Consider the following 27,345-nt stretch of genomic DNA (forward strand, 5'->3'; position numbering starts at 1 on the left):
GAGTGAGTTTTGAAACAAACGCCTTTAAACTAAGCGGCTGTATTTGGACTTACGTCATTACAATTTGGTAATAGTGAGGTGGTTACCTCATGGTGATAGTGAGGTGGTTACCTCATGGTTATAGTGAGGTGGTCACATGGTACAGGTGGTTAGAGTGACCACCACATGCAACCAGTGAGGTACTTGAGCACGCCAGTACCTCCGTGTGCTGTGCATTGATTCCCGCGGCCGTTGAGACAAGCTGCGATCATAAGCTAAGTAAGCGGCGCGCTTTGTGCCGGGATCAATACCCCGAGCTTTCCTCACGTTGTCAACCCCTCGTCAAGCCTCGGCGTCGTACGTCGTGAAAACTTCTCGTCAAAACACAAGTAGGCTATGTGCTGTTTCCTCTCACGGTAAATACTTACATTTTTTTTTCTGCCTCAGTTGAAATTTGATGTAGGCATTTACATATTTAAGACTTCACTTGTTTACGTATAATTTGATTTACGTACAAATACGAAAAGACGATATGTTACAATCGATATATTAAAAAAAAATAGGTAGATTCTATGCCTAGTTATAATTACTGTTATATTATAGCATGTTGTGAACACTTGTATCAATGAAAGCTGTCGATTTCTATAAATAGAAGTAAGGACTGTTACTCTTGTATGTTGTTGTTTTTATAGTTGTTAGAATAAAGGGTTACATTGTTCAACGTATAGAGAGGGAGCGTTTCGTGATTTTTGTGAGGAGGGGGAGGGGGAGGGGGGAACTCAGGTGAGTTGTGTTACCTGTTTGCTGGAGCAAAGGTATGCTCACCTTAACGTGTAGGGCGGCCTGCTTTTAGAGAGATTAGGGGTGGCTGGTATGTGGTGGGAGGACATGTTGATAGGGTGGGATATTTTGTGGGGGGGGGGGGGGAATAGTATGTTGAGGGTGGGGACGTTTGCTGGTAGGTTGGGACACTATGTGGTGAGTTATGATGGTCTATAAAGAGTGTCTCATGTTGTGTGTCGCATAAAGATTGTCTCATGCTGTGTGTCGCATAAAGATTGTCTCATGCTGTGTGTCGCATAAAGATTGTCTCATGCTGTGTGTCGCATAAAGATTGTCTCATGCTGTGTGTCGCATAAAGATTGTCTCATGCTGTGTGTCGCATAAAGATTGTCTCATGCTGTGTGTCGCATAAAGATTGTCTCACGCTGTATGTCGCATGCCAACATCACGTGACAACTAAGCCCCAGTCTGCTCCTGCTATGTTGAAGATCCACTGGCCTAATGTTGCTGTTACAGCACGGAGCTTGGTTGATTTTTCTTGCTACACCAGGCTCCCACAGACACACACAAATAAATAAATAAATATATATATATATATATATATATATATATATATATATATATATATATATATATATATATATATATATATATATATATATATGTATATGTATATATATATATATATATATATATATATATATATATATATATATATATATATATATATATATATATATATATATACATATATATACATATATATATATATATATATATATATATATATATATATATATATATATACATATATATATATATATATATATATATGTATATATATATATATATATATATATATATATATATATATATATATATATATATATATATATATATATATATATATACATACAATCATCTACACACAAATGGCTTCTTTCAGTGCTGCCGTACAATACAATCTCCAGGCTCTTACTTCGCCACAACGCTGTTAAAAACAGAATTGAATGCTTCATTTCTTCGTGGAGATTCCATTCAATGTCTCAGTTTTATACACACATGACGCGACATAAAAATGATAAAAATCGACGCTTCTTAAGGCCTTTTGTTGTGAAGAGTTCAGAGGCTTGAATATATAGGACGTGTTGCTTGATAATGTAACTCAGAATGTTTCAATAGACAAGGTACTCACTGTCTTCATACATGGAGCAAGCCACAGTCCTTCGAGATAGAATTAGTAGGGACTATAGCTCACAAAAACAAACATCAACAAATACGTCACTGCCCACATTAACAAACATAAACTAACAAGTCACTTTCCTGTAAACGGGTGGCGTTGAATAATAAACGATGGACAAACTAATTTAAACGGCCTGATTGTGTAGAAAGAAAAAAATTCGATTAGAAAGACGACGAAATGCTGTGCGGCTGACGTCAGTGGAATTTTAAGACGTTGTTTCTGCGATTAGCTTCTCCTTAATAATTTGTTGTTACTGTGATTAGCCTCTCGTTAATAATTTGTTGTTACTGTGATTAGCCACTGCTCATTTAGTTGTTTCTGTGATTAGCATCTGCTTATTTAGTTGTTGTTTTATGATGGATCATTGTTTACATAAAGTTATCTAGTTCCCACGTGTGTCTACCCCTCGACCAGATTGTTCTGTTAGCCAACACTTCGTGTCCCTATCGTGACAATGTCACTTATAAAAAGTGGCTTGTAGCCCTTGGTCTAAAACAGTTATATTCGACTTGACAAAAACCCAGGCTGATAATCGAAGGAAAACATTGTTTGACTGACCGGAGATTAGAACAATTGTTTGACTGGCCGGAGATTAGAACAATTGTTTGACTGGCCGGACATTGGAACAATTGTTTGACTGCCCGCCGACTGAATTTGTGTCATCGGCTGGTCACTACAGTATTGACCATCTGGCCGTCTATTGGTAACCCACCCAGCACACTAGACATGCTGGCCGTCTATTGGTGACCCCCACCCAGCACATTAGACCTGCTGGCCGTCTATTGGTGACCCCCCCACCCCCAGCACACCAGAACTGCTGGCCGTCTATTGGTAACCCACCCAGCACACTAGACCTGCTGGCCGTCTATTGGTAACCCACCCAGCAGACTAGACCATCTGCCGTCTATTAGTAACCCACCCAGCAGACTAGACCATCTGCCGTCTATTAGTAACCCACCCAGCAAACTAGACCTGCTGGCCGTCTATTGGTAACCCACCCAGCACACTAGACCTGCTGGCCGTCTATTGGTGACCCCCCCTCAGCACACTAGACCATCTGGCCGTCTATTGGTAACCCACCCAGCACACTAGACCGTCTGGCCGTCTACTGCTGACCGTCTATGTCCTTCCCAACAGACTTGACCCACGGGCCGTCTTGTGACGTATGGTAATGGACACCGCTCACATCTGCTAGAGCAGGGGTCTCCAAACTACGGCCCGCGGGCCGTATGCGGCTCGCGAGGTCCTCTTATCCGGCCCGCGGAGATATTTTTGTCCACGGAAAAAAACGTTTGTTGGCGATGGCTGAGGAACTTTGACCAGAAAAATTAAAGACATGCCAGGAAGAAACTGGCCCCCGAACTGAAATTTGCTAGTTAATGCGGCCCTCGGACTGAAAAGTTTGGAGACCCCTGAGCTAGAGTTACAGTGGTCAGATTTAGCGGAGGTTTGGTGTGTAGTTGTGGGTCGATGTGTGGTCTGAGTTGGTGGTCAGTGTGTGGTCAGTGTGTGGTTTTAGCTGGTCAATTTGTGGTTGTAGTCTGTGTGTGGTATAAAGAAAAAAAGTGTATTGTATCTCGTAGTAACCAAAAAAAAAAGGTTCAATTTCAATCAATCTATTTTATTTCTTGGTAATGCTTTTACCAACTCTCTGTCAACATTGTCGCCCTTTTGTTGTGCTTCGAATTTAACGCAAGCAACTTCTACAATTTTTTTTTTTATAAAATGCCACGTAAAATAGGTGAATAAAAGTGCTAATTATACCACTACAATTAGGGTAATCATTATTACACATAAGCACCGTCTCCCCGCCCCACCCACCCCCACCAGCAGTAAAAGTATGTTCCAGACTATTTCGTTAAACGAAAATTTGAACAGAAGTTAAAGAAGAAATGTTACCATTCGCCGTGCTTATGACAAGTCAAATGTCAGAATGCCACTCTAATGCCACTCGTCAAATACCATCCCAATCTAATGCCACTTGTCATATGTCAGACCAGCCTAATGCCATTTGAGATGCAAACAAAAAAATCAATGACGTAAAAGGTGCTAATTGATTCTTTTGTCAACACTTAATTAGCGAACACATCGCCCACTGTTGGGGGTCAACATAAAGGTGGAGATAAAATAAATCAAAACACTGTCACGTGATTCACTGACGTCGTGTGCGTGAGTGGTTTTTAAATGTGTACTCACCCCAACTCTGATGGAATCTTCTGTAGTGAAACAAAGATCAAAGCGTGATGCATTAATTCATTGGTAACGTTGGCGGCGACGGAAATAATGAAGGGAGATTTTCCTCTGAGTGCTGACATTTAGACAATATTTTGAAGCCAGAGTTGAACCCACTTTCTCATTACTCCGGCCTCAGCTCTCTACTCAATGGTGGCACTTCTGTCCGTGGGGGGGGGGGGGGGGGGGGGAATTTGTTTTGTCATGAGTTAGGGTCACTGGCCAGTTGTGTTGTAATAACCACTGTAGGTAAAATTGTCGGCCCAACACCCCCCCCCCCCCCACTTACCCACCCACCCCACCATAAACACACTATCGCAGTGGTTAAGCTTGGTAAGTTTAAGTCTACCTTCAAACAGTTTCTGATTTGATGGACGTTTTTATTCAGCATCTTCCCAACCGTGATGATTGCAATTAATTTACCACATCGGCATTTACCGCCTAATTAAAACAAATGAACTTTCTACTAATTAAAACGTGCAGCTAAATAAACGTGAACCGGTTTTTAATTTTAGCGAGTTAAACATGAACTAATCAAACTTAGACTAATTAAATTTGCACTAATTAACCTGTTTTATACCTGCTTACCTGGGCTGTTTACAAGCGCGGTGAATCGTATAATCAAAACATAGTTTCTGGTTGCCATGGAAACCTTGCATCTAATTAGGAATTATTTGTCTTGTGGTGAGATAGCCCGTACAGTCTGACCAGGTAGGTGTGTGATGGCTAATTACTAACTGAGGTAGAGGAGTTGAAGTGTATTGGGATTTTCCTAGAAAGATTCAAACATTATAATATTATCGAATATGTGCAGGTAGTTAGGTAGAGAGGTAAAGAGGTAGAGAGAGAGGTAGAGATGTAGAGAGGTAGAGAGGTAGAGAGGTAAAGAGGTAGAGAGAGAGTTAAAGAGGTAGAGAGAGAGGTAGAGAGGTAAAGAGGTAGAGAGAGAGGTAGAGAGGTAGAGAGGTAGAGAGATAGAGAGGTAGAGAGGTAGAGAGAGAGGTAAAGAGGTAGAGAGGTAGAGAGAGAGGTAGAGAGAGAGGTAGAGAGGTAGAGAGGTAGAGAGAGAGGTAGAGAGAGAGGTAAAGAGGTAGAGAGAGAGGTAAAGAGGTAGAGAGGTAGAGAGGTAGAGAGGTAGAGAGAGAGAGGTAAAGAGGTAGAGAGGTAGAGAGAGAGGTAGAGAGGTAGAGAGAGAGGTAGAGAGAGAGGTAAAGAGGTAGAGAGGTAGAGAGAGAGGTAGAGAGGTAGAGAGAGAGGTGGAGAGGTAGAGAGGTAGAGAGAGAGAGGTAGAGAGGTAGAGAGGTACAGTTGATGTCAGCTTGATATCCCGTTACCTGATCACACCCCCCCCCCCACCCCAAAAAAAAATGAACCAGGTGAATTGAGCCTGGAAACGACACCGCTTTAGTAAGTCCCGCGCATATGTTAGCTGCAAGAATTAATCCTATTGTATTGTCTGTTGTATTGTCTGATGTATTGTCTGATGTATTGTCTGTTGTATCGTGTGTTGTATCGCAGAGGCGTAGCGAGGGGGGGGGGGGGCGGGGGTGCGGACCGGGTGACGCCATTTAGAAGGGTGACACCAAGGCAAAAAATAGCAAAATATATAGAGAAATATGATAATTCAACTAAATTAAGTGAATAATTCGAGTAATCGAAAATTGAAAGTTTGTCCCCGGGAAGGGTCGCTATGCCTCTATGGGATGACACCATTAAGTGCCGCACCGGGTGGCACCCGACCTCGCTACGCCACTGTTGTATCGTGTGTTGTATCGTGTGTTGTATCGTGTGTTGTATTGTCTGTTGTATGTTGTTTGGCTAGTGATGATGTTATATATGTTTTATTTCAGTGGTTTGTAATCAACGAGTTGACCAATTACATTTTTTACCGACACCATCTTGTCATTGATGGCTCAGTATCAGCAGATTGATGGGGAATGGTGAGTGGCATTTTGTTTTCATGGGGAATGGTGAGTGACATTTTGTTTTCATGGGGAATGGTGAGTGGCATTTTGTTTTCATGGGGAATGGTGAGTGACATTTTGTTTTCGTAGGGAATGGTGACAGACATTTTGTTTTCATGGGGAATGGTGACAGACATTTTGTTTTCATGGGGAATGGTGAGTGACATTTTGATTTTATGGGGAATGGTGAGTGGCATTTTGTTTTACTGGGGAATGGTGAGTGACATTTTGTTTTCATGGGGAATGGTGAGTGACATTTTGTTTTACTGGGGAATGGTGAGTGACATTTTGTTTTCGTAGGGAATGGTGAGTGACATTTTGTTTTCATAGGGAATTGTGAGTGACATTTTGTTTGACTGGGGAATGGTGAGTGACATTTTGTTTGACTGGGGAATGGTGAATGACATTTTGATTTTATGGGGAATGGTGAGTGACATTTTGTTTTCTCAGGGAATGGTGAGTGACATTTTGTTTTCTCAGGGAATGGTGAGTGACATTTTGTTTGACTGGGGAATGTTGAGTGACATTTTGTTTGACTGGGGAATGTTGAGTGACATTTTGTTTGACTGGGGAATGGTGAGTGACATTTTGTTTTACTGGGGAATGGTGAGTGACATTTTGTTGTTTATTTATAATTTCATTTTCTAATTTTAGAACTGCTTATTTATTAAAATATTTTTTAAAATGAAGATAATTCTTTACTATATATCAAATAAGTTTGGTTGAAAGAAAACGATGAATATCTATTATCTGAGATGTTTGCAAATTAGATAATAACTGAAACATCTTCCCAACATGTTTCTCCCCACATCTATACCAACTAAATACTTACATTTTTGTTGTTGTAAATGTTGTCTTTGAATTTGAATTTCAAATGTGATTTAAACTTTAAAAAAAGAAATCGATCTAAGTTTAAAGTGTCGAACGTGAATAGATCGGTCCTTGTGTTCTGATCAGTTCGCTAAACACGGATCTCCTTGAAAGAAACGAAACATTTAAACATGATTAGTCGTGATTTTTTATAGGTTTATAAACAGCTTGCAGTAGTTTTTCTGTGTCAGTCTATTTTGTATGTGTTTTCTTTTATTTCTGATATATTGGGTGTAAAATTATTTCAACATTTTGAGCATAACGTCCGCGAAACGAAATAAATGCGGGGCTTAAGCGCGAATCATGAAGAGCACTCTAACTGCCCCTCTTCAACCTGTGTGACCTTTGACCTTTCATAAATCGATCTGTATTTCGTCATCAGCCTCCGCCCCTCGCTCTGTATTGCGTCATGTGCAATTCTCAAGCTACCCCCCCCCATATTTCTTTAGCTCCCCCCTCCCCATTTCTCAAGCTACCCCACCCATATTTCTTTAGCTCCCCCCACCCCGTTTCTCCAACTCCCCCCCCCACCCCAGTTCTCCAGCTCCCCCCCCCCCCCCCCCCCCCATCAATGGAGTTTTATGACTCACTAGCATTGATTTTATTTTCAGGTCGAATCACGTGACGTCTCCTAGACAAGCACCTTATTATAAAGGTAAACAAATAGTTTACATAACAAAGGTAAACTAATAGTTTATATAACAAAGGTAAACAAATAGTTTACATAACATAGGTAAACAAATTGTGTACAAAAACTAAACAAATGGTGTACACAACACAGGTAATGGTTTCATGTAGCGGTACTAGAAAATAGAAGAAAAGTATCTCACCAAACTTGATGTGGCAGGTGAAGTAGAGCTCATCTGTTTCTTTGACCTCTACATATAAAATGATAGTGTTGTCGGCAATATATCCAGCTGCCTTTTCTTTCCCTAACTATCATAGACGAAGGTCTACTGACACGAACCCGGAATTCGACTTGAGAGTTAGGGGTTCTGACTCATGAATGTAATGATTGTATTTTTCTACAGCATTAGTAAAGTAACGCCATTAATGTAATGATTGTGTAAGTCTACAGCAAACTAAACCTCACGAATGTAATGATTGTGTAAGTCTACAGCAAACTAAACCTCACGAATGTAATGATTGTGTAAGTCTACAGCAAACTAAACCTCACGAATGTAATGATTGTGTAAGTCTACAGCAAACTAAACCTCACGAATGTAATGATTGTGTAAGTCTACAGCAAACTAAACCTCACGAATGTAATGATTGTGTAAGTCTACAGCAAACTAAACCTCACGAATGTAATGATTGTGTAAGTCTACAGCAAACTAAACCTCACGAATGTAATGATTGTGTAAGTCTACAGCAAACTAAACCTCACGAATGTAATGATTGTGTAAGTCTACAGCAAACTAAACCTCACGAATGTAATGATTGTGTAAGTCTACAGCAAACTAAACCTCACGAATGCAATGATTGTGTAAGTCTACAGCAAACTAAACCTCACGAATGTAATGATTGTTAGATCTACATCAAACTAAACCTCAAGAGTGTAATGATTGTGTAATTCCACAGCAAACTAAACCTCACGAATGTAATGATTGTGTAAGTCTACATCAAACTAAACCTCAAGAGTGTAATGATTGTGTAATTCCACAGCAAACTAAACCTCACGAATGTAATGATTGTGTAGGTCTACAGCAAACTAAACCTCAAGAATGTAATGATTGTGTAATTCTACAGCAAACTAAACCTCAAGAATGTAATGATTGTGTAAGTCTACAGCAAACTAAACCTCACGAATGTAATGATTGTGTAAGTCTACAGCAAACTAAACCTCACGAATGTAATGATTGTGTCTCTAGTCCCACATTCTTGGCTCTGACCTTGACATTTACGCCTCAGTCAATCAATCCTGTCTAAATCGGTATCCTGCTGTCGAGCGCTATAGGGTACAGCATGACCCTATAGCGCAATGTATCGAAATCTGCTTTTTAACCTGTCCATGTTTACCACCTGCCCATATTTACCACCTGCCCATATTTACCACCTGCCCATATTTACCACCTGCCCATATTTACCACCTGCCCATGTTTACCACCTGCCCATGTTTACCACCTGCCCATATTTACCACCTGCCCATGTTTACCACCTGCCAACTACCTGCCCATGTTTACCACCTGCCCATGTTTACCACCTGCCCATGTTTACCACCTGCCAACTACCTGCCCATGTTTACCACCTGCCAACCACCTGCCCATGTTTACCACCTGCCCATGTTTACCACCTGCCAACTACCTGCCCATGTTTACCACCTGCCAACCACCTGCCCATGTTTACCACCTGCCCATGTTTACCACCTGCCAACCACCTGCCCATGTTTACCACCTGCCCATATTTACCACCTGCCCATGTTTACCACCTGCCAACCACCTGCCCATGTTTACCACCTGCCCATGTTTACCACCTGCCAACCACCTGCCCATGTTTACCACCTGCCCATGTTTACCACCTGCCCATGTTTACCACCTGCCCATATTTACCACCTGCCCATGTTTACCACCTGCCCATGTTTACCACCTGCCCATGTTTACCACCTGCCCATGTTTACCACCTGCCCATGTTTACCACCTGCCCATGTTTACCACCTGCCCATGTTTACCACCTGCCAACTACCTGCCCATGTTTACCACCTGTCCATATTTACCACCTGCCCATGTTTACCACCAGCCAACTACCTGCCCATGTTTACCACCTGTCCATATTTACCACCTGCCCATGTTTACCACCTGCCAACTACCTGCCCATGTTTACCACCTGTCCATATTTACCACCTGCCCATGTTTACCACCTGCCAACTACCTGCCCATGTTTACCACCTGTCCATATTTACCACCTGCCCATGTTTACCACCTGCCAACTACCTGCCCATGTTTACCACCTGCCCATGTTTACCACCTGCCAACCACCTGCCCATGTTTACCACCTGCCCATGTTTACCACCTGCCCATGTTTACCACCTGCCCATATTTACCACCTGCCCATGTTTACCACCTGCCCATGTTTACCACCTGCCCATGTTTACCACCTGCCCATGTTTACCACCTGCCCATGTTTACCACCTGCCCATGTTTACCACCTGCCCATGTTTACCACCTGCCAACTACCTGCCCATGTTTACCACCTGTCCATATTTACCACCTGCCCATGTTTACCACCAGCCAACTACCTGCCCATGTTTACCACCTGTCCATATTTACCACCTGCCCATGTTTACCACCTGCCAACTACCTGCCCATGTTTACCACCTGTCCATATTTACCACCTGCCCATGTTTACCACCTGCCAACTACCTGCCCATGTTTACCACCTGTCCATATTTACCACCTGCCCATGTTTACCACCTGCCAACTACCTGCCCATGTTTACCACCTGCCCATGTTTACCACCTGCCCATGTTTACCACCTGCCAACTACCTGCCCATGTTTACCACCTGCCCATGTTTTTCACCGGCCCATGTTTACCTAAGTTTACCACCTGCCCATGTTTACCACCTGCCCATGTTTACCACCTGCCCATGTTTACCACCTGCCCATGTTTACCACCTGCCCATGTTTACCACCTGCCCATGTTTACCACCTGCCCATGTTTACCACCTGCCCATGTTTACCACCTGCCAACTACCTGCCCATGTTTACCACCTGTCCATATTTACCACCTGCCCATGTTTACCAAAGTTTACCACCTGCCCATGTTTACCACCTGCCCATGTTTACCACTTGCCCACGTTTACCACTTGCCCACGTTTACCACAGAAGAACACCTTGAGGTGGACCTTTACCAGAGGGACTCAGACCTACGTCACCGGTACCTGACCTGCATGAAGAACCCCGGCCACGAGAAGTTCCTGTCCGTCAAAGAACTGACCATAGACGACCTCCCCCCACCCCTGAAGCACCAGTCAGTGTTTGATTACGTCACAGCTTTCAGCAAGCTAGTGGTCAGGTCAGTGTTTGGTCAGCAGATGGAATCGATGTCTGTGTACAGAGAGTATTGTCACCTTAATTCCAATCATTGCTCTAGCGATAGGCTTGACACTACGTCACCTAAACCACAATCATTGCAACAGACCTGACGCTACGTTACCGCAACCCCAATCATTGCTCTAGCAATAGACCTGACGCTAATCCTTACCATGTCGCAGACCTAAGTCTTGAACATAAAACTAACATAAATCTAAGCCTTGTCCAGCCCCATTGTTATGCTGATAGAAAAAACAACATATACAATGATTAATATACGACGTTGTTCTCTCTCAACGGCTTTGTTAAAAGAAAATTGGACTGTCTAGACACATTTGGTCAACCATCTGTCTTTAGGCCATTGTAAGACGCTTGACCCGACCAGATGTTTTCCAACTATTTACCGAGCATCGCTAAAACCCTGGTGTTTTATTGAAGTTTCCTAATCTAAATTTATCTTCATCACGTGGTTCGGTAAAAATCATTTGCCGCACGCACGCCATCATTACCATAGTAACGCAACTTTACGGAGGATGCCGCGCAACGAACTAACATCACTAGTCTGGAAGTTCAAAGAGCTAATCACAATTAGCCTAGTCAAGTCTACTTTTATTTTGTCGTCGGTTCCATTCTTCTCCAACCCTTTGTGTCATAGAGTTAAGAAAATTTCGTTGAATTTCGTCGTCAAATTTTACTTTCCATCAAAGTATAGGCATTGTCTAGTCCCTATTTAACGGTCTTGTAATAGTGTGTTGTTAAATTAGACTTGTGAATTCCAGATTTGCTGTGACAATGTTTAATGGCATTGTTTTGTTGTTAGGGTACGAACTATTTTCACAATAACGAGAGTAGCTTTCAGTGATTTCGTCTACAGGTTAAAGGTCAAACATACCAGCTCAGCTAGGCACAAAGAGGATCCTTTCAGGAACTTTGTGGGGAAGTGTGTGTGGAGGGGGGCCACGGGGTGTGTGGCGAGAGATGTGGACGTCACTCACGTGAGGGAGGTCACGTGTAGAGATGACAGCTGCATTCTCGCTGTGAGTCAGTGTGTTGTGTGTGTGTTGGTGGGTGTGTGTGTTGGTGTGTTGGCGTGTGTATTGTGTGTGTGTGTTTGTGGGTGTGTTGGTGTGTGTGTTGGTGGGTGTGTTGGTGGGTGTGATGGTGGGTGTGTTGGTCTGTGTTGGTGTGTGTGTTGGTGTGTGTGTGTTGGTGTGTGTGTTGGTGGGTGTGATGGTGGGTGTGATGGTGTGTGTGTTGGTGTGTGTGTTGGTGTGTGTGTGTTGGCGTGTGTGTTGGTGGGTGTGTTGGTGTGTGTGTTGGTGTGTGTGTTGGTGTGTGTGTTGGTGTGTGTGTTGGCGTGTGTGTTGGTGGGTGTGATGGTGGGTGTGATGGTGTGTGTGTTGGTGTGTGTGTTGGTGGGTGTGATGGTGGGTGTGATGGTGTGTGTGTTGGTGTGTGTGTGTGTTGGCGTGTGTGTTGGTGGGTGTGTTGGTGTGTGTGTTGGTGTGTGTGATGGTGGGTGTGTTGGCGTGTATGATGGTGTGTGTGTTGGTGGGTGTGATGGTGGGTGTGTTGGTGTGTGTGTGTGTTGGCGTGTGTGTTGGTGAGTGTGTTGGTGGGTGTGTTGGCGTGTGTGATGGTGGGTGTTTTGGCGTGTGTGTTGGTGTGTGTGTTGGTGGGTGTGTTGGTGAGTGTGTTGGTGTGTGTGATGGTGGGAACAATGGTGGGTGTGATGGTGTGTATGTTGGTGGGTGTGTTGATGGTGGTCTGCGTGTCGGTATGACAGTGGTGCATTTGTTGGTTTGTATGTTGACGTGTGTGTGCGTGAATTGCTGTATCAGGGATGTGTGATACGTTTTTGGATTTGTATCTTGATGCGTGTGTTGGTGTGTGTAGTTGTGCTCATTGGCGTGTGTTGGTGTCTTGGTCAGTAGAGAAGAATTCTCGCCAGGAGTCGAAGTGTATGGTTTAGCGTTTTGGTCTTTGTATGTGTATGTATATACCAGTGTATGAATCTGTTAGTTTGTGTATGATTAAGTTTTTCCACTTTACTACTCTTTGAGAGAGTGTATGTGCGATTTTGTGTGTGTGTGTGTGTGCTTTTATGTCTCTGTAAAACAACATAAAAATAATTTTTATTCTTTTTTAACAAACACAAAAGTGAACTGTGACATGTGAATTTTAAAAAAAAATGCTTACATTGTCTATCCATTGCCCTTTACTCACCCCCCCCCCCCACCCAGGGCTCTAGTCACTCAGTGTACGGCTTCATCAACGTGAGAACCAACCGGCACGTGATCTGTGACGTCACTGAGGCACGGAACACAGAAGTCGAGTTTTTCTTCGACACGCCCGATCGCCTCGGCATCGTCACGCTGACGGGGCATGACGTCATCTCTGACGCCGACAGCGAGCAGTGCGTCACGCTCCAGTGCGTCACCCACGATACAGACTTCATCAGGAAGATCCACCGTCTGGTGGAGGAGGCGAAAATCCTTTGCGCGGCCATTCCCAAATCCGTCAAATACGCCATGACGGACTTTGCCATCGTGGTCTCCCACCCCCACGGTACCGCCAAAGCCCTCTCCGTCGGGGGCTTGCTGGAGTACCAGAAAGTCTCGAACAAATCCAGCGGCTTCAAGTGGCTGACGAAGAAACGTTTCAAGCTGCGCGTGACGACCTACATCACCGCCACGTGCCCCGGATGTACTGGCGCGCCCATCGTCACCGGATATGACGACAGCATTGAGTGGTGGTCCATGGCCCACAGTACCGCAGATTTGGCCTCAGGTATTCAGATGGCCTTCACTGTAAGCTAAATATACAACTGCCTTTGGTGTACATTTGAACACCCTGTGATTGTTGTTCACACACATGGAGTTCAGCCCCTTTGTGAGTGTTGATGGATAGAAGGGAGGTAACCTGTAGGGACTAAGATTTTATTTTGTCGTAAAATTGAACTAAAGAGCAGGATCTATCACACAAATGTCTCAAGCTCTGTTGCTTGGTGTCACACAAATATCTCAAATTTGGTTCTTTGCTCATGTGTTTAAGCCCCCCCCCCCATCCTCCATACAGCTCTAGATTAGACTGTAGAAAAATAGTTCATCCTTAGCAAGAATTGGTAAAAAAAAATACTTCACAAAATGTTTTCGATTCACCAGCTTTAGCTTCGTTTTGGTAGCTGACAACAGCAGAAATCTGTGTTACTTCCAGAAACTCGGGCAGAAATAAACGCCACAGCATGGCAGAGGCGTAGCGACCCTTCCCTGCGCCCGGGGACAAACTTTCAATTTGGCGCCCCCTCGGGAGCAAATTTTCGATTTGCACTCCCCTCAAATTTCTATTTGCACCCCCCCCCCCCTTAAACTTTTTATAATTTGTTTTTCCAACCCATTTTGGCGCCCCCTAAGGTCGGCGCCCGGGGACATATGTCCCCCCCCCCCCGCCCCCTCGCTACGCCTCGGCAGCATGGTTAGTGCTTCAAATGCACTCTACTTGTGTTAGTGCATTTAGAAGTTTCGAATTGTTAGTGGTGTGGGTAGGATTTTGTTATACGGGGTTAGTATTCTTTATCATATATATATATATATATATATATATATATATATATATATATATATATATATATATATATATATATATATATTCCAAAATGTAATTAAGACCGTACAAAGGTGGTTTTGTGACATTTTTGAGACATTAAAAATTTTCAAACTAAAAGCAATTGCTAATAGATGTAGCTTACCTTGTGACTGTTTTTAGACTACGCCACTATTTAGGGGAATTCTAACACTGACAATGCTACTGTTAGGGGAACTCAAGCCCCTCTCTCTACACTGACTACGACACTGAGTACTGTAGACATACACCATTCTTAAAGTCCTAAGTCTCACATTGATACTGTTAAAATTAGCACAACTTGACTAAAACAACACATCACCGTCCTCTAGAAAACTACCCTTGAGCTGTTGTCTTGATAAAGTTGTACCAGCTATTTCAATTGTACCCTTGTCGCTTACATGGTAAAGTTTAGGTTCAAAGGTCCCAAAGTGTTCTTAAAAAATCAAACGGTGAATATTTATCGTTACATTCCAGTGTGTAACACTGTAAAGCTACTTGAAAGCTCTTTAACTAAAACATTAAATACTAAGGCAAATTGTGTTTTGTATATGAATAATATGCATAAATGTATTGTTTATAGGTAACGTTGGTTACTTATAAAAATAGCTTATTATGTACGTTGTTTACCAGATAATGTAATTTATATATGTAAATTAATTGTTCTATTTTTACACTTTGTTATGACAGTACGCATAATTAAACATACAATCTTTATAAAGGTTTTGGGTTGCCGTTCAGAAAGTAAAAAAAATGAATAATCTCCCTTGATCTGAGTGACGCTTTTAAAAAGACAAGGGAAATAACCTCCATTATTTTTCTATATGGTTTGTGCTAATCCCTGGAAGAAGTCAACTGTAAGGTGAGTTTTCTTCTACACAATCTTAATATGCTTTGCTCTGAGTCTAGTACAGGAACAAGTTCTGAGTAGATTTTCTAGAGGTGAACAGACCAATGCGTGAAGTACGTCTATAATTTATATATTTAAATCTATACACTGGTTTATCATATTGCATAAAAAATCATAATATATAACCCACGCATTGTTTTAATACAAATACAACATAAAATATGTGCTTTATAATATTATCACTTGTTTATATTTGTGTATACCTGCTAAAGCACCTCGTTCCCCCCACAAAAACCTGCTCTAGCACCCTTCCAACAGCAACCGGTCAACACCCCCCCCCCCCCCACCCTATCAACGCACCTCCCATCCACCCCACGCACCTCCCATCAGCTCACTACCACCCCAGCCGCCAATTATTCACCCTCCTACCAACCTGCTCACCCCCCTCCCCCCAACACACACACACACGCCGACCTGCTCACCCCCCCTCCCCCCCTCCAACCTGTTCAACCTTGAAACAACATGTGCCAATTTTGTACACACGTGCCTTGACCTACTCACAGCCTTGCTGTCCACCCAGTCCACCCAGAGAATGTTTACATGATATTCTACCATTTTCCACACTGTGTTTTTGTTTTAGTCCACCCAAATAATTTGTACCTCCATGATATTCCACCAGATTTCCTTCTAAGTGGTGTTGTTGTAGTTGATTTAACTGTTCTAAGTCGAACAATCATTTCAAATAAACTCGTGATGGTAATAAAAACTCACTACGCTTGTTATTTTGTTTATATTTATTATATATATATATATATATATATATATATATATATATATATATATATATATATATATATATATATATATATATATATATATAAAGTTTGTGTATACTTTAAACATATTGCACGTTTTATATAGTTTAAATATGCAACTAATGACCAGTTTTTAAAACTGTAATATAACTGTTAATGAAGTAAAATGTGAATAATTTCAATTCAAAAGACTTGAGTGTTGATATTTTAAATGTGTTCAAATTTTTGATAACTTGTCCTTGTTTGTTTAAAGTACTGTCGCTGATAAAAATCAGGATTCTAAATTCATATGTCAAGGGTTTTTTTAATATATGGAGCAGAAACATGGAGATTCTCAAAGACCTGCACACACAAAAGTCTCAGACAAATTCTGAGGAGGCGCTACAAAGTGCCTAACATAGAGCTATGGAGAAGGACAAGGCATGAGCCCATGGCAATACAAATTAGGAGGAAGTGGCGCTGGGTGGCTCAGTTAAAGGCAAACTAAAATGTACACTGAAACGTGACACGCCAGGCGCCTAAGTGGAACCCCCAAGGTAGGCGAAAGAGAAGGCGCCCAAGACAGACCTGGAGGCTGAGTCTTCTTGAAGAACTGGAGACATCAGGGATGTCTAGTGAGACTGCAAAATCAACAGCCGGGGACCGGACAAGATGGAAGGTTGTAGTTGAGGCTCTATGTTTCACATGGAGTAAAGGTGAAAGGTTGTAGTTGAGGCTCTATGTTCCACATGTAGTAAAGATGGAAGGTTGTAGTTGAGGCTCTATGTTCCACATGGAGTAAAGATGGAAGGTTGTAGTTGAGGCTCTATGTTCCACATGTAGTAAAGATGGAAGGTTGTAGTTGAGGCTCTATGTTCCACATGTAGTAAAGATGGAAGGTTGTAGTTGAGGCTCTATGTTCCACATGTAGTAAAGATGGAAGGTTGTAGTTGAGGCTCTATGTTCCACATGTAGTAAAGATGGAAGGTTGTAGTTGAGGCTCTATGTTCCACATGTAGTAAAGATGGAAGGTTGTAGTTGAGGCTCTATGTTCCACATGTAGTAAAGATGGAAGGTTGTAGTTGAGGCTCTATGTTCCACATGTAGTAAAGATGGAAGGTTGTAGTTGAGGCTCTATGTTCCACATGTAGTAAAGATGGAAGGTTGTAGTTGAGGCTCTATGTTCCACATGGAGTAAAGATGGAAGGTTGTAGTTGAGGGTCTATGTTCCACATGGAGTAAAGATGTTTAAGAGGCAACTACACACTGTAAACCTAACTAGCCCACAGCAGAGATAAGCAAGTAACAATATAATATTCCATGGCAACGGCAGCCATCTTAAAAAACACACTTTTCTACCTAATTAAAAATATCAATAATATAAACAAATAATCATATTATTATTACTGTTTATTTTACTAGAACCATTGTAAAGGGGACAAATGTAGTTTTTTTAAATTACAATGTAAAAGGAACATTTTTTTTCTATTTAAAAAAAAATTGTATCATATCAAACAAGGCATATTATAAAATTTCTGAAAAATAAAAACATACACAATGTACATCACTCTCACATAGATAAGTACCACAGAAAATGAATAATGAAAATTTACACCAAGTTCCAAGACATTATATCTGCAAACAGCTAAAATCTTGGATTTACAATAAACTAAAATCTTGTAAAAAAAAAAAAAAAGAGAAAATTAACTTTCAAACGTTAAAAGTTCAATTTAAAAAATCTATCAGCAGTTACGAGAAGAAACTTTTAGTATCAAAAGTACAACATAGGCAGTTGAAAAATAAACCATAGTTTGCACATTCTTCTGAAGTTTTACCACTCATAATTTTATAGTGGTTAAGTGTGCACAATTCCGCAGTTTACTTGCACTAAAAGTTAAACCTTTCTGATCAACTATTGACAAGTGTAGTTACTATTGTCTTTTCCCAGACTTACACAAGCTTGATAGTTTGTTCTTGGATGGACAAAGGCTATGGAAGCAAATCCAAAAAGAAAAGCAGGCTGAAATCGGAGTCAATGGCCTCAATGGCGCATAACCAGTTGACACGTATCCTTAATTGTGAATTGTGATGGAGGCGTGGTCGAGTCAGCAAAAGCTCATGCTTAATATTTTTGAAAAAAGTCTCGAGTTCAAACCCTCTGACAGATAAGGTTCGATCCCTTCTAACAATAAAAATTAAGAACGAAGAAGAAGAAGTACCCCCTCCCCCCCCCCCCGAGAAAAAAGTCTGGAAGAAACACTGGTTGGATGGAAGACATGTCATTTATGTATTAGCTTCTGTACATAATTTCTTTCGATTTTTGAATTTTTAGCGTTTTTACCCGATTCCTTGAAACAAAATAACACTAAATTCAGAATTTGATTTTAATTTTATATCAAAATCATATTCTCTCAAATCCAGTGGCGTAGCGAGGGGGGGGGGGGGCGGTGAGTGCGGACCGCACCGGGCGACACCATTTAGGGAGGTGACACCAAGGCAAAAAATAGCAAAATATATAGAGAAAAATGATAATTCCACTTAATTAAGTAATTAATTAAAAAGTCTTTTAAGAGCAAATTTGAAAAATCCCGACAAGTTTGGAGGGGAGTGTGGGGGGGGGGGGGGGTAAAAATCGATAGTTAGAGGGGGGTGGTGCAAATCGAAAGTTTGAGGGGGGTGCGAATCGAAAGTTTGAGGTGGGGGTGCAAATCGAAAATTGAAAGTTTGTCCCCGGGCGCCGGGAAGGGTCGCTACGCCTCTGGGGGGGTGACACCATTAAGTGCCACACCGGGTGACACCCGACCTCGCTGCGCCACTGCTCAAATCAAAGTATGTATCACCTCTGTGTTATCACGAAAGGCAAGCAGTTAAAGAAAAAAACGAATAATTAATTTCCATGGCCGCTTGCACTAGAAGTGCCCTCCCAACCCTTACTGTTATCTAATAACATGGGAGATAATTTAAAGCAGCTCACTCCTGCTTTTATTTTTGTCGATTTAGATTTATTTTATCAGCCAATGCTGTGCGCCCGCAGCGTCACTAGGTCGTATGACATCGTATTTGTGTATAAAGAAGGGTAGGCCTAGTAGGCATGTTGCCGTTGGCTTGATCTAGGCCTATAGGCTATATCTTATAGATCTATATCTTTGTATAACCTTTCTAAAAAAAAAGCTCCATCTGCCCGTTTTTGTGGTAAACGATAGCTAATAATTATGTTTTTTTTTCTGTGTTTAAAAATTTAAAAATGCAAATAACTTTCTTAGAAACAAAATTTCATCTTATCGTTTATTGAATATTGTTTCTTTTAAGCACCATGTTTTATATGGCCTACCGACAGCTTTTTAATTTCATACAGCTCTAGCTCTTCCGTAAAAAGAATAATGATTGTGCTGCGCAATCTCTTCATTTATGGAAATGACGAGAACAAATATCGTTTAACAGTTAACTTATGCATCACCACTAACTAATCTAAATGTGATTACTGTTTGATCTATTTAGCTTAGTTAATAATTATTAGATTTACGGCCAGTTTTACATTTTTAAAATTAATATTTGCTGTTTAAAATCTTTAGCTAGTCTAGATCTAGTCTATTAATCTAATTTCTGTCATTCAGGTTAGTTCGGTTAGGTTGTAGATTAGGCTTGTCGGTATCGGCCGAGATCGCGGTAAAAACATGACCCGAAATCTCCCATTACTTTCTGATACCGGGCGCACGAGATTTAGTTTTGCATACTAATAAGTTTTTAATTTATGGTAATTAATTAAGTTTAAAAGGTCATTTCCTAATGTTAAATGAAAAGTAGAATGGTTTTCCAGTTGTTTTGATGGCTTAGCGATCTGATTGCATGCTGTCTCTGCTTTGGTCTTACCGCGGTATAAAGGTTAACTTCAAATGCTTTAAAAACGCGATTTTTGAAAAGTTTCCATTTAGATAATGAAAGTTTCCAAAGCAGATACATCCCATTTTTATAGAAATGATATTTATTTTTGGATATTTTGACTTTGACATTAGTAAATACTCATTTGAAAGTAGTCACCGTAAGTAGGTCACGTTGCCCCCATTGACTCCAATGTTATATTTCTTCATCCCGATCTGCCGGCTTTTAGTTTTGATACACTAACAACAGTATTCTTATGTAATGTACAAACAAATCTCCTACTTGTTGTTTTAAACATATTTTAATATAGATCTACCTGTCTTTCATTTTTTCAACTCTGGTTCTAGTTTTGCTTGAAGTAAAATTTTGCTGAGTCAGACATAGGTTACCTGTCTGTTGCTAGAATACACTACACTAGCTATGTGCTAACTGTAATTTTAAGTATTCAAGTTCTACTTACCCTTACTTAGTTATATTTATATGCTGAAAATCAGAATTCATACAAAATACACACATAAAAACATTGATCAGATAACTTCAGTTCACTTTTAACAAAATGGCTTAAAGATAGACTCTACTTCACCTGCCCAAAATAATAAGGCAATTATATGCACATTACAGTGTTCAAGTCATTTACTTTAGATTGCTAACTATGTAGTTCTTTCATTCACTGTATTTATATAAAGCATTGCTTTAGAAACTTTTTCATATTTGCGCAGCACAGTTTTATAACAAAATGTCTTAAAGATGGACTCTACTTCACCTGCCCAAAATAATGGGGCAGTTATATGCAGTTATATGCACATTTCAGTGTTCAAGTCATTTACTTTAGATTGCTAACTTTGTAGTTCTTTCATTCACTGTAAAACATTGCTTTAGAAACATTTTCATATTTGCGCAGCACAGTTTTTTTGGGGTTATGGAAGGAAGCCAACACAAAAATATACTTCTGTATTATTTTTATTTATTTCAACAGCATATACAAGTTCTATATATCATTCTAGCTCAACTCTGCAAATATGAACAAAATACAACTGCAAGTAAAATAACTATGCTCAATTTATTCAGGTATACCATGACTTGTCACAATTGGCCAATGCAAAAGCAAGGGCATTACACCCCTCACAAAAAAATTCGCTAAAAAAAAACTATTTGAGCTAGACAGAAAATCTTTTTTGTTTTGTTTTCATATAGTTGAGCTCTACAAGAATATGTAATTTTTATTTTTATATGATGATTAGTGTTTTTTTACCAAAATCCCTATTGTAGATCTAGCTGTTTTTATTTTTAATGCCAGGCCATTGCGGCCTAGCCTGCTTGAGCAATCTATCACTCTAATAGTCTACTACAAAATCCAGAACTATTAGCCTAATAAAAAAGGCTCTAATTAGTTTTAAAATATTTCTAGTCTAGACTTAGTTGGTTTCATATTTCTATTATATTTCTAGGTTTAGGCCTAGTAAATCTAGAATGTAGATTTTTTTTTATAGAATGCTTAGACTTTACAGTATCTACTTACTAAGATTTCCAGGTCAAAATCTATATCTAGTTACTTTTTTTTATAGGCCTACCTACCAGTGTACGATTATAGAATCTTCGTTAAAAAAAAAAGAGCCGATGCTAGCTGGAAAAAGATACGCATGAACCCTAACACCAACCCTAGCCCTAATTCTAACCCTAGCCATAGGTCACTGCGCATGCGTAGAGCTATCTTTGCCGACTAAGTGGAGACGTTGGGGAGAAAAATCTTCTTCCGAGTAGTCACTTCGGAAAAAAAGAGGTCATCTTGGGTTACTGGTAAACTAAAATACACACTGGGCTGGGCTTGCTAATGTCAATGATAACCCTATTCCTGACCCCAAGCCTAGTCCTACCATACTTTTACATATGCAGCATTTACGTGGATTGTAGGCATTCTTGTTAATATGTTCAATAAGGTTGTTCGCAATTTAAAGAAAGGTACAAGGACTGCCCGATTATTTTTTCTTGTGGTCTTAGCAATTTATTATTGACATAGAGTATCATTTCAGTGCTAAATGTAGGCGCAGTTAAAAAAAAATTGAATCTAGTTTTTTTCTATCTTCTAAATGTTCTTCAAATGTAAATTAAGTTTCTTTACCGCTAATCTCACTAGCTTATTACCAGGCCTATAAATTATTACATTGTTTGCGAGAATAGTTTCATAAACACATCCCTTGGTCATTACTATAACTAAGCTCAGCCCAATAGTTGTATCTAATATAAATCAGGCTTTTTTCAGTTTGGGAAATTAGTATGTAACTTATTATTTTGTGTGCGACCATTATAATCTTTTGGAAGAAACTAATTTGCATCATGCAGATGCAGCCTGATTTTTTATGTTTTAGTTTTACTGTTTTTATCACTTTCTCAATGAATTACTGTCACTCTACCTGCAGCAATTGTTGTATAAGTAGTCTGTAACTATGTTAATTTAGTGGGATAGAAAAGGAGTAAGCCTTAGGTCTAAATGTTAAATTCTGTTTTCTTTTAGTGAAATTGAACATGGCAGACACTCAAGAAAACAGAGATAGTGGTGCCAATGGGCCTTCAAATGATGGCTCAGGTGATGGACCACCAGCCTCAAGTAGGAGAAACCCCGTGCTGGTAAACATTAGTGTATAATCCACTGTAGTTTTGTTGGCATGTTTGTAAAGCGTTTGATTGTATGACACTGGTAAACATTAGTAAATAATCCACTGTACTTTTGTTGACCTGTTTGATTGAGTGACACTGTTCTGTCAGCTTTTGCGACTATATTATTTCCTTTCCAGGCACATATGATGCAAAACAAAATAGAAACCACGCTTTGGTTCACAAGGATATTCACTGTTGTCTGTTCAGTTGTCTTCTTACTTCCAATATTTGGGTATGTAGTACACTTTTTCCTTTTCTAAAAGCTAAATTTAGACCATTTTGATTTTTGTATTCTTGTCCCCACTTTATATTTTATACAGTTTTTATTTAATATTTCAGAGGTAACCCCCACAGTTTTTATCAACGAGCTCTTATAGCAGCAGCTGCAACCAGCGCCCTGCGCTTGCACCAGCGCGTGCCAGTGGTGCAGCTGAACATGGCCTTTCTGAGGGACCTGTTTGCTGAAGATGCCAGTCACTACCTCATGTACTGCATCATCTTCTTGAACACCTACCCATTGACCAGTATCCTTTACATTTTGATATCAACAAAATTAACTACTCAAATTAATATTTGTATTTAATCAAACTATTTCATTATCCCATGCTTATCTATTTATTGGCATAAATTGAAGTATTTGTTAATTACTAACTCAAATTCCATAACAGCTGGTTTTAAACTTATTAGATAATTATTAAACCCATTTGCTGTTAAGGCCATGTTGATTCATTAAAAAAACCTTAACTCTAACCTAGTTTCTCTGATTCCTGTATTCATGTTTGCCTTGTTGCATGCATGCTCATTCACAAAAACTATCCTAAATGTAAGTACAGATCATATTTTATTTATTGGTTAAAAGTCATGGAATTATGCCTTGTATAGATAATAATAGATATTTTGATTAGGTTATTATAGAATAATGTTTTTAAAATGAGAAATTGCAGTTCATGGCAAACTTGTTGAGCAACTCTATTTGTAACATTCAGTGGTAAAAAATAGTAAATCCTGGAGGAAAACATTTGAGAATTGCACCAGATAATATATCCTACCTTTTTCTATCACTGAGTGAAAGTATCATGACACAGGCTCATCAGTGGACAGACTTAGCTCAATTTCAAACAAGATTGGTCTGTTACAATATTGTTAGGTTCCAACTGGCTGAAGATTGTGTTGAATGTGATTGTATAATTCCAGCTGATGGGTCCAGCATCGTTGATGTTTGTACGCAACATGATCACAAAACTGGAAGCTCAACAGGTCAACATTCTGAGGTTCATAGCCAGTACAGAGATATTGCTCATGCCAGTCATTGTCATCCTCATATTCAGGTGAGATACTAAAGTAGCCTGCACAGGTATTGAGTGGAGGGGTGGGTCAGGCATTTACATTTTTTGTCTTTTTTTGGGCATGTCATCCACATTTTCTTATTGCATTCTAGTTTAAATTGTTTTATTCTAAATGGTGTTTGGTTGGTTATTGCTTAGAGTTTTAGGTCCTTTTATCTTTTGATGACAATTTGTTTACAGATACATTTAAGCTACATAGTTTAAAAAAATTTGAACTGTTTATGAAATGGAAGTTTTTACTAAACATTTTTCAGTGGGAAGTGTAGCTTGTTTCTGCCTTTTATATACTACCGCTTTTTAAGCCTGAGATACACCTCACGGAGAAACCCTTACAACAGGTTGGTCTGGTTTTTTTCTTGTAATATTCCTAAGTTTAGCCAGATATTTCTCTCAGTATTGTAAAGAAAGATAAGTATGTCTCATATGAAGCTTTCCTCATAACTGGATTGCTTTCAAACTTATTAATTTCTGCTTTCAATCTTTTCACTTTTCATATATTGCGGTAGATAATTGATGTCATTAAATTTTGTTTTCAATTTCAGGCAGTTGTTCAGTGAGTTTAACCAAACTGCATTGTACTTATGTAACAAGCCTCAGTGCCCTCAGTTCATTCGTACCATCTGCTACAAGGCAATAGGTTTTATTACTAGACTCGCCCCAGTCGTACCAACTTCGTAAAGAGGTTTTTGAATCTACTACATGTGTTTTATTTCTGAAAATTCTAGATATAATTTTGTTTGTGAACTGTACGTGGCCTATGTTAATGAATTTTTTTTTAATTATTTATTTTCAAACGAGGCATCTTGAGAGTTGCTTTTTATCATATAATTGATATATTTTAAGTATGATACACCCTCAAATAGTCCTATGTAAAATTATTATTGAATAACTTAAGCAGTCTTAATATTTTCTGTTTGAAAACTATTATGACATTCAGAAAAACAACAATTTATTCATGAGTGTTCCCAAACTTGTGGGCTAGCATCAGCCTTCTAGGCTGACTGTGCCAAGAAGGATGTGTTTATTTATCTCCCCTAATTTGGTAAATAACTTCTTATTTGAATTCATTATTTCAGTGTTAACATCCATTATGTTTTTTTATTGATGTCTGTGGTAGTAAGCTGTAGCAAAATGTTTTGTTTTCAGGGTCGGTTTTTAGTTTTATTCTAGCATGCTGCTGTGAGGTTTTTGTTGATCCAACAAATAGATTCTTAGGGGATTTTATTTGAGTCAGTTTACTGCCTGCAGTTGTGGGTGGTCATACATTTAGGTTTGATTAGGGTTTACGTCCAGCCAATTTACTGCCTAATTTTTTTTTCCGTTGTTACTATTGTTTGTTTTATTTAGATATTTTAAAATAATATTCCTGTAATCTGTAATAGTTACAGTTTGGGACTTGAAATGGTTGAAAGTCTACTGAGGATAAAAGTTTAGGGATGTCGTGGTTAGTAACAACTAATAAAGTATGTCTTTTACATAGGGGAAATCATTCCATAACATTTTCCAATGTGATTTCATTATCTTCCCAATAAAATTTAAAGAACATAGTTAACTATCTGTGATACCTGGTCGTAAACTTAGCTGAACAAACCTAGGATTTTTAAACCTACCACAGTTTGTAAATGATGTGTGAGGTAATCTTTATATTCAGTAAACCAGCTGAGCTGTTGGCGGTTTTGTTTACAACCACTACAAATATAAGTATCACAGTTGAGTTACTCGTCATTATGATTTGCATTTATGTAGTGTTGTACTATATCTTAAAGCAGATACTAATTGGAATTTCATTTATGTAAATCGGATTAGCTAATTTAATCAGAACAGTTTAGTTTCAAAGTCTGTAAATAAATTTAAAAAATCTGTACAGTAACAAGTACAGTTAATTTGAGCAATAGTTGAGAATTTTCCTAACCACTTGTGTGGTTCATATTAGAAACCTTGTACGAAACTGTAAGGGTGATTCATGAACTCAGCACCCACAAGAGACTGCTCAGTGGTTACATACCTGAAGAATTAGCACTGTTTGAATATTGTGTGCTACCTTTTTTAGATCACTGGATTGTTTTTGCTGATAGTGTGAAGATTATATTAAAATACTAAGTACTAGTACCTTCAAGTCCTAAAGTTTCATGACAAGAATTCCAGCTTTGGTAATCAGCAGCTTTTAAGTTATATTACAGAATTATTTGTACCCTCTTTATTTTTTAATTTAAAAAAAATCACTTTTTGCCTCAATAGTTTTAAATATTATCACTATTAAAACAATCTTGAAAGTTTTAAATGTTTTAATGTACATCTGTAATTTTTCCCACTACGCTATCACATTAAGATTTCATGTTTGTAGTTTTAAATGGTTGATTGACTGTCGTGATAGAGAACAAGAAATCCTGTCTGGTACACGTTTAGCATGGCACGTCTTACCTAGAAATTCTGCTAAGATAAAATTAGTGGCTAGTATGTCTGTCCTTTGCACCAAGATGTGAATGCTAAGTTTTAAAAGACTTGGTGCATTATGCCAGTATTTCAAAACCTTGCTATAATTACACACAAATACTGTGCTGTTTGATACAACTTACACCACATAAAGATTTTCCTTAAGGATATATGACAGAGTACATCAGATTATCAAAATTTTTTTTCCAAATAATGCATGTTTTTAAGATTTTGATTTCCCTCTTTACTCATATTTACAGATTTTCTTTCTAACCTCCATCTGGTAGTTTCTTTTATGTCTTTTAAGCACTGCATTTTGCCCTTCTGTTAATATTAGTTTATACATTAAGTGAATGGAAATTCTAAGCTTCAACTCTCCTGTTGATCTTACTATTTCTAATAGTATAGAATTTTTTATTTAAGCTCACAAATATGATTTGTATTGATGAATCTATTTTGATTTTAATTACTTGAAATAAAAACTGAATAGAAATTGTGAATGTTTTAATTTTCAATATGAAATAAATATTTTTACTTTTGACCTTGTTTAATTGAAGCACACTTTGTTGAATGTAGTACCTCCGTTATGGAATATACTGCTATCTAAAAACGAGTATCTGATTACTACTAACAAATATATTTAAAAGGCTGGCGTTGATATAGATGC

General features: G+C 39.2%; 2 protein-coding genes across 2 annotated transcripts; both read left to right on the forward strand.

Moving 5' to 3' along the window:
* The first annotated feature begins 276 nt into the window (after positions 1-276).
* Positions 277-14,446, forward strand: LOC131937522 (uncharacterized). Its single transcript, XM_059295020.1, has 6 exons — positions 277-395; positions 6,088-6,177; positions 7,683-7,726; positions 10,894-11,083; positions 11,975-12,137; positions 13,344-14,446. The coding sequence occupies exons 2-6, from the start codon at positions 6,146-6,148 to the stop codon at positions 13,917-13,919; spliced, it is 1,005 nt and encodes a 334-aa protein (XP_059151003.1). The 5' UTR covers positions 277-395; positions 6,088-6,145; the 3' UTR covers positions 13,920-14,446.
* A 5,278-nt stretch (positions 14,447-19,724) lies between these two features.
* On the forward strand, positions 19,725-27,219 carry LOC131937557 (transmembrane protein 33). Its single transcript, XM_059295092.1, has 8 exons — positions 19,725-19,839; positions 22,757-22,869; positions 23,037-23,131; positions 23,239-23,423; positions 23,655-23,722; positions 24,094-24,227; positions 24,500-24,583; positions 24,788-27,219. Exons 2-8 carry the CDS (start codon positions 22,768-22,770, stop codon positions 24,921-24,923), a joined length of 804 nt encoding a protein of 267 aa, XP_059151075.1. The 5' UTR covers positions 19,725-19,839; positions 22,757-22,767; the 3' UTR covers positions 24,924-27,219.
* Positions 27,220-27,345: the final 126 nt, after the last annotated feature.

This window comes from Physella acuta, unplaced genomic scaffold (assembly GCF_028476545.2).
Source record: "Physella acuta isolate Inbredline_101_S28 unplaced genomic scaffold, ASM2847654v3 ptg000017l, whole genome shotgun sequence".
Lineage (NCBI taxonomy): Eukaryota > Metazoa > Mollusca > Gastropoda > Physidae > Physella > Physella acuta.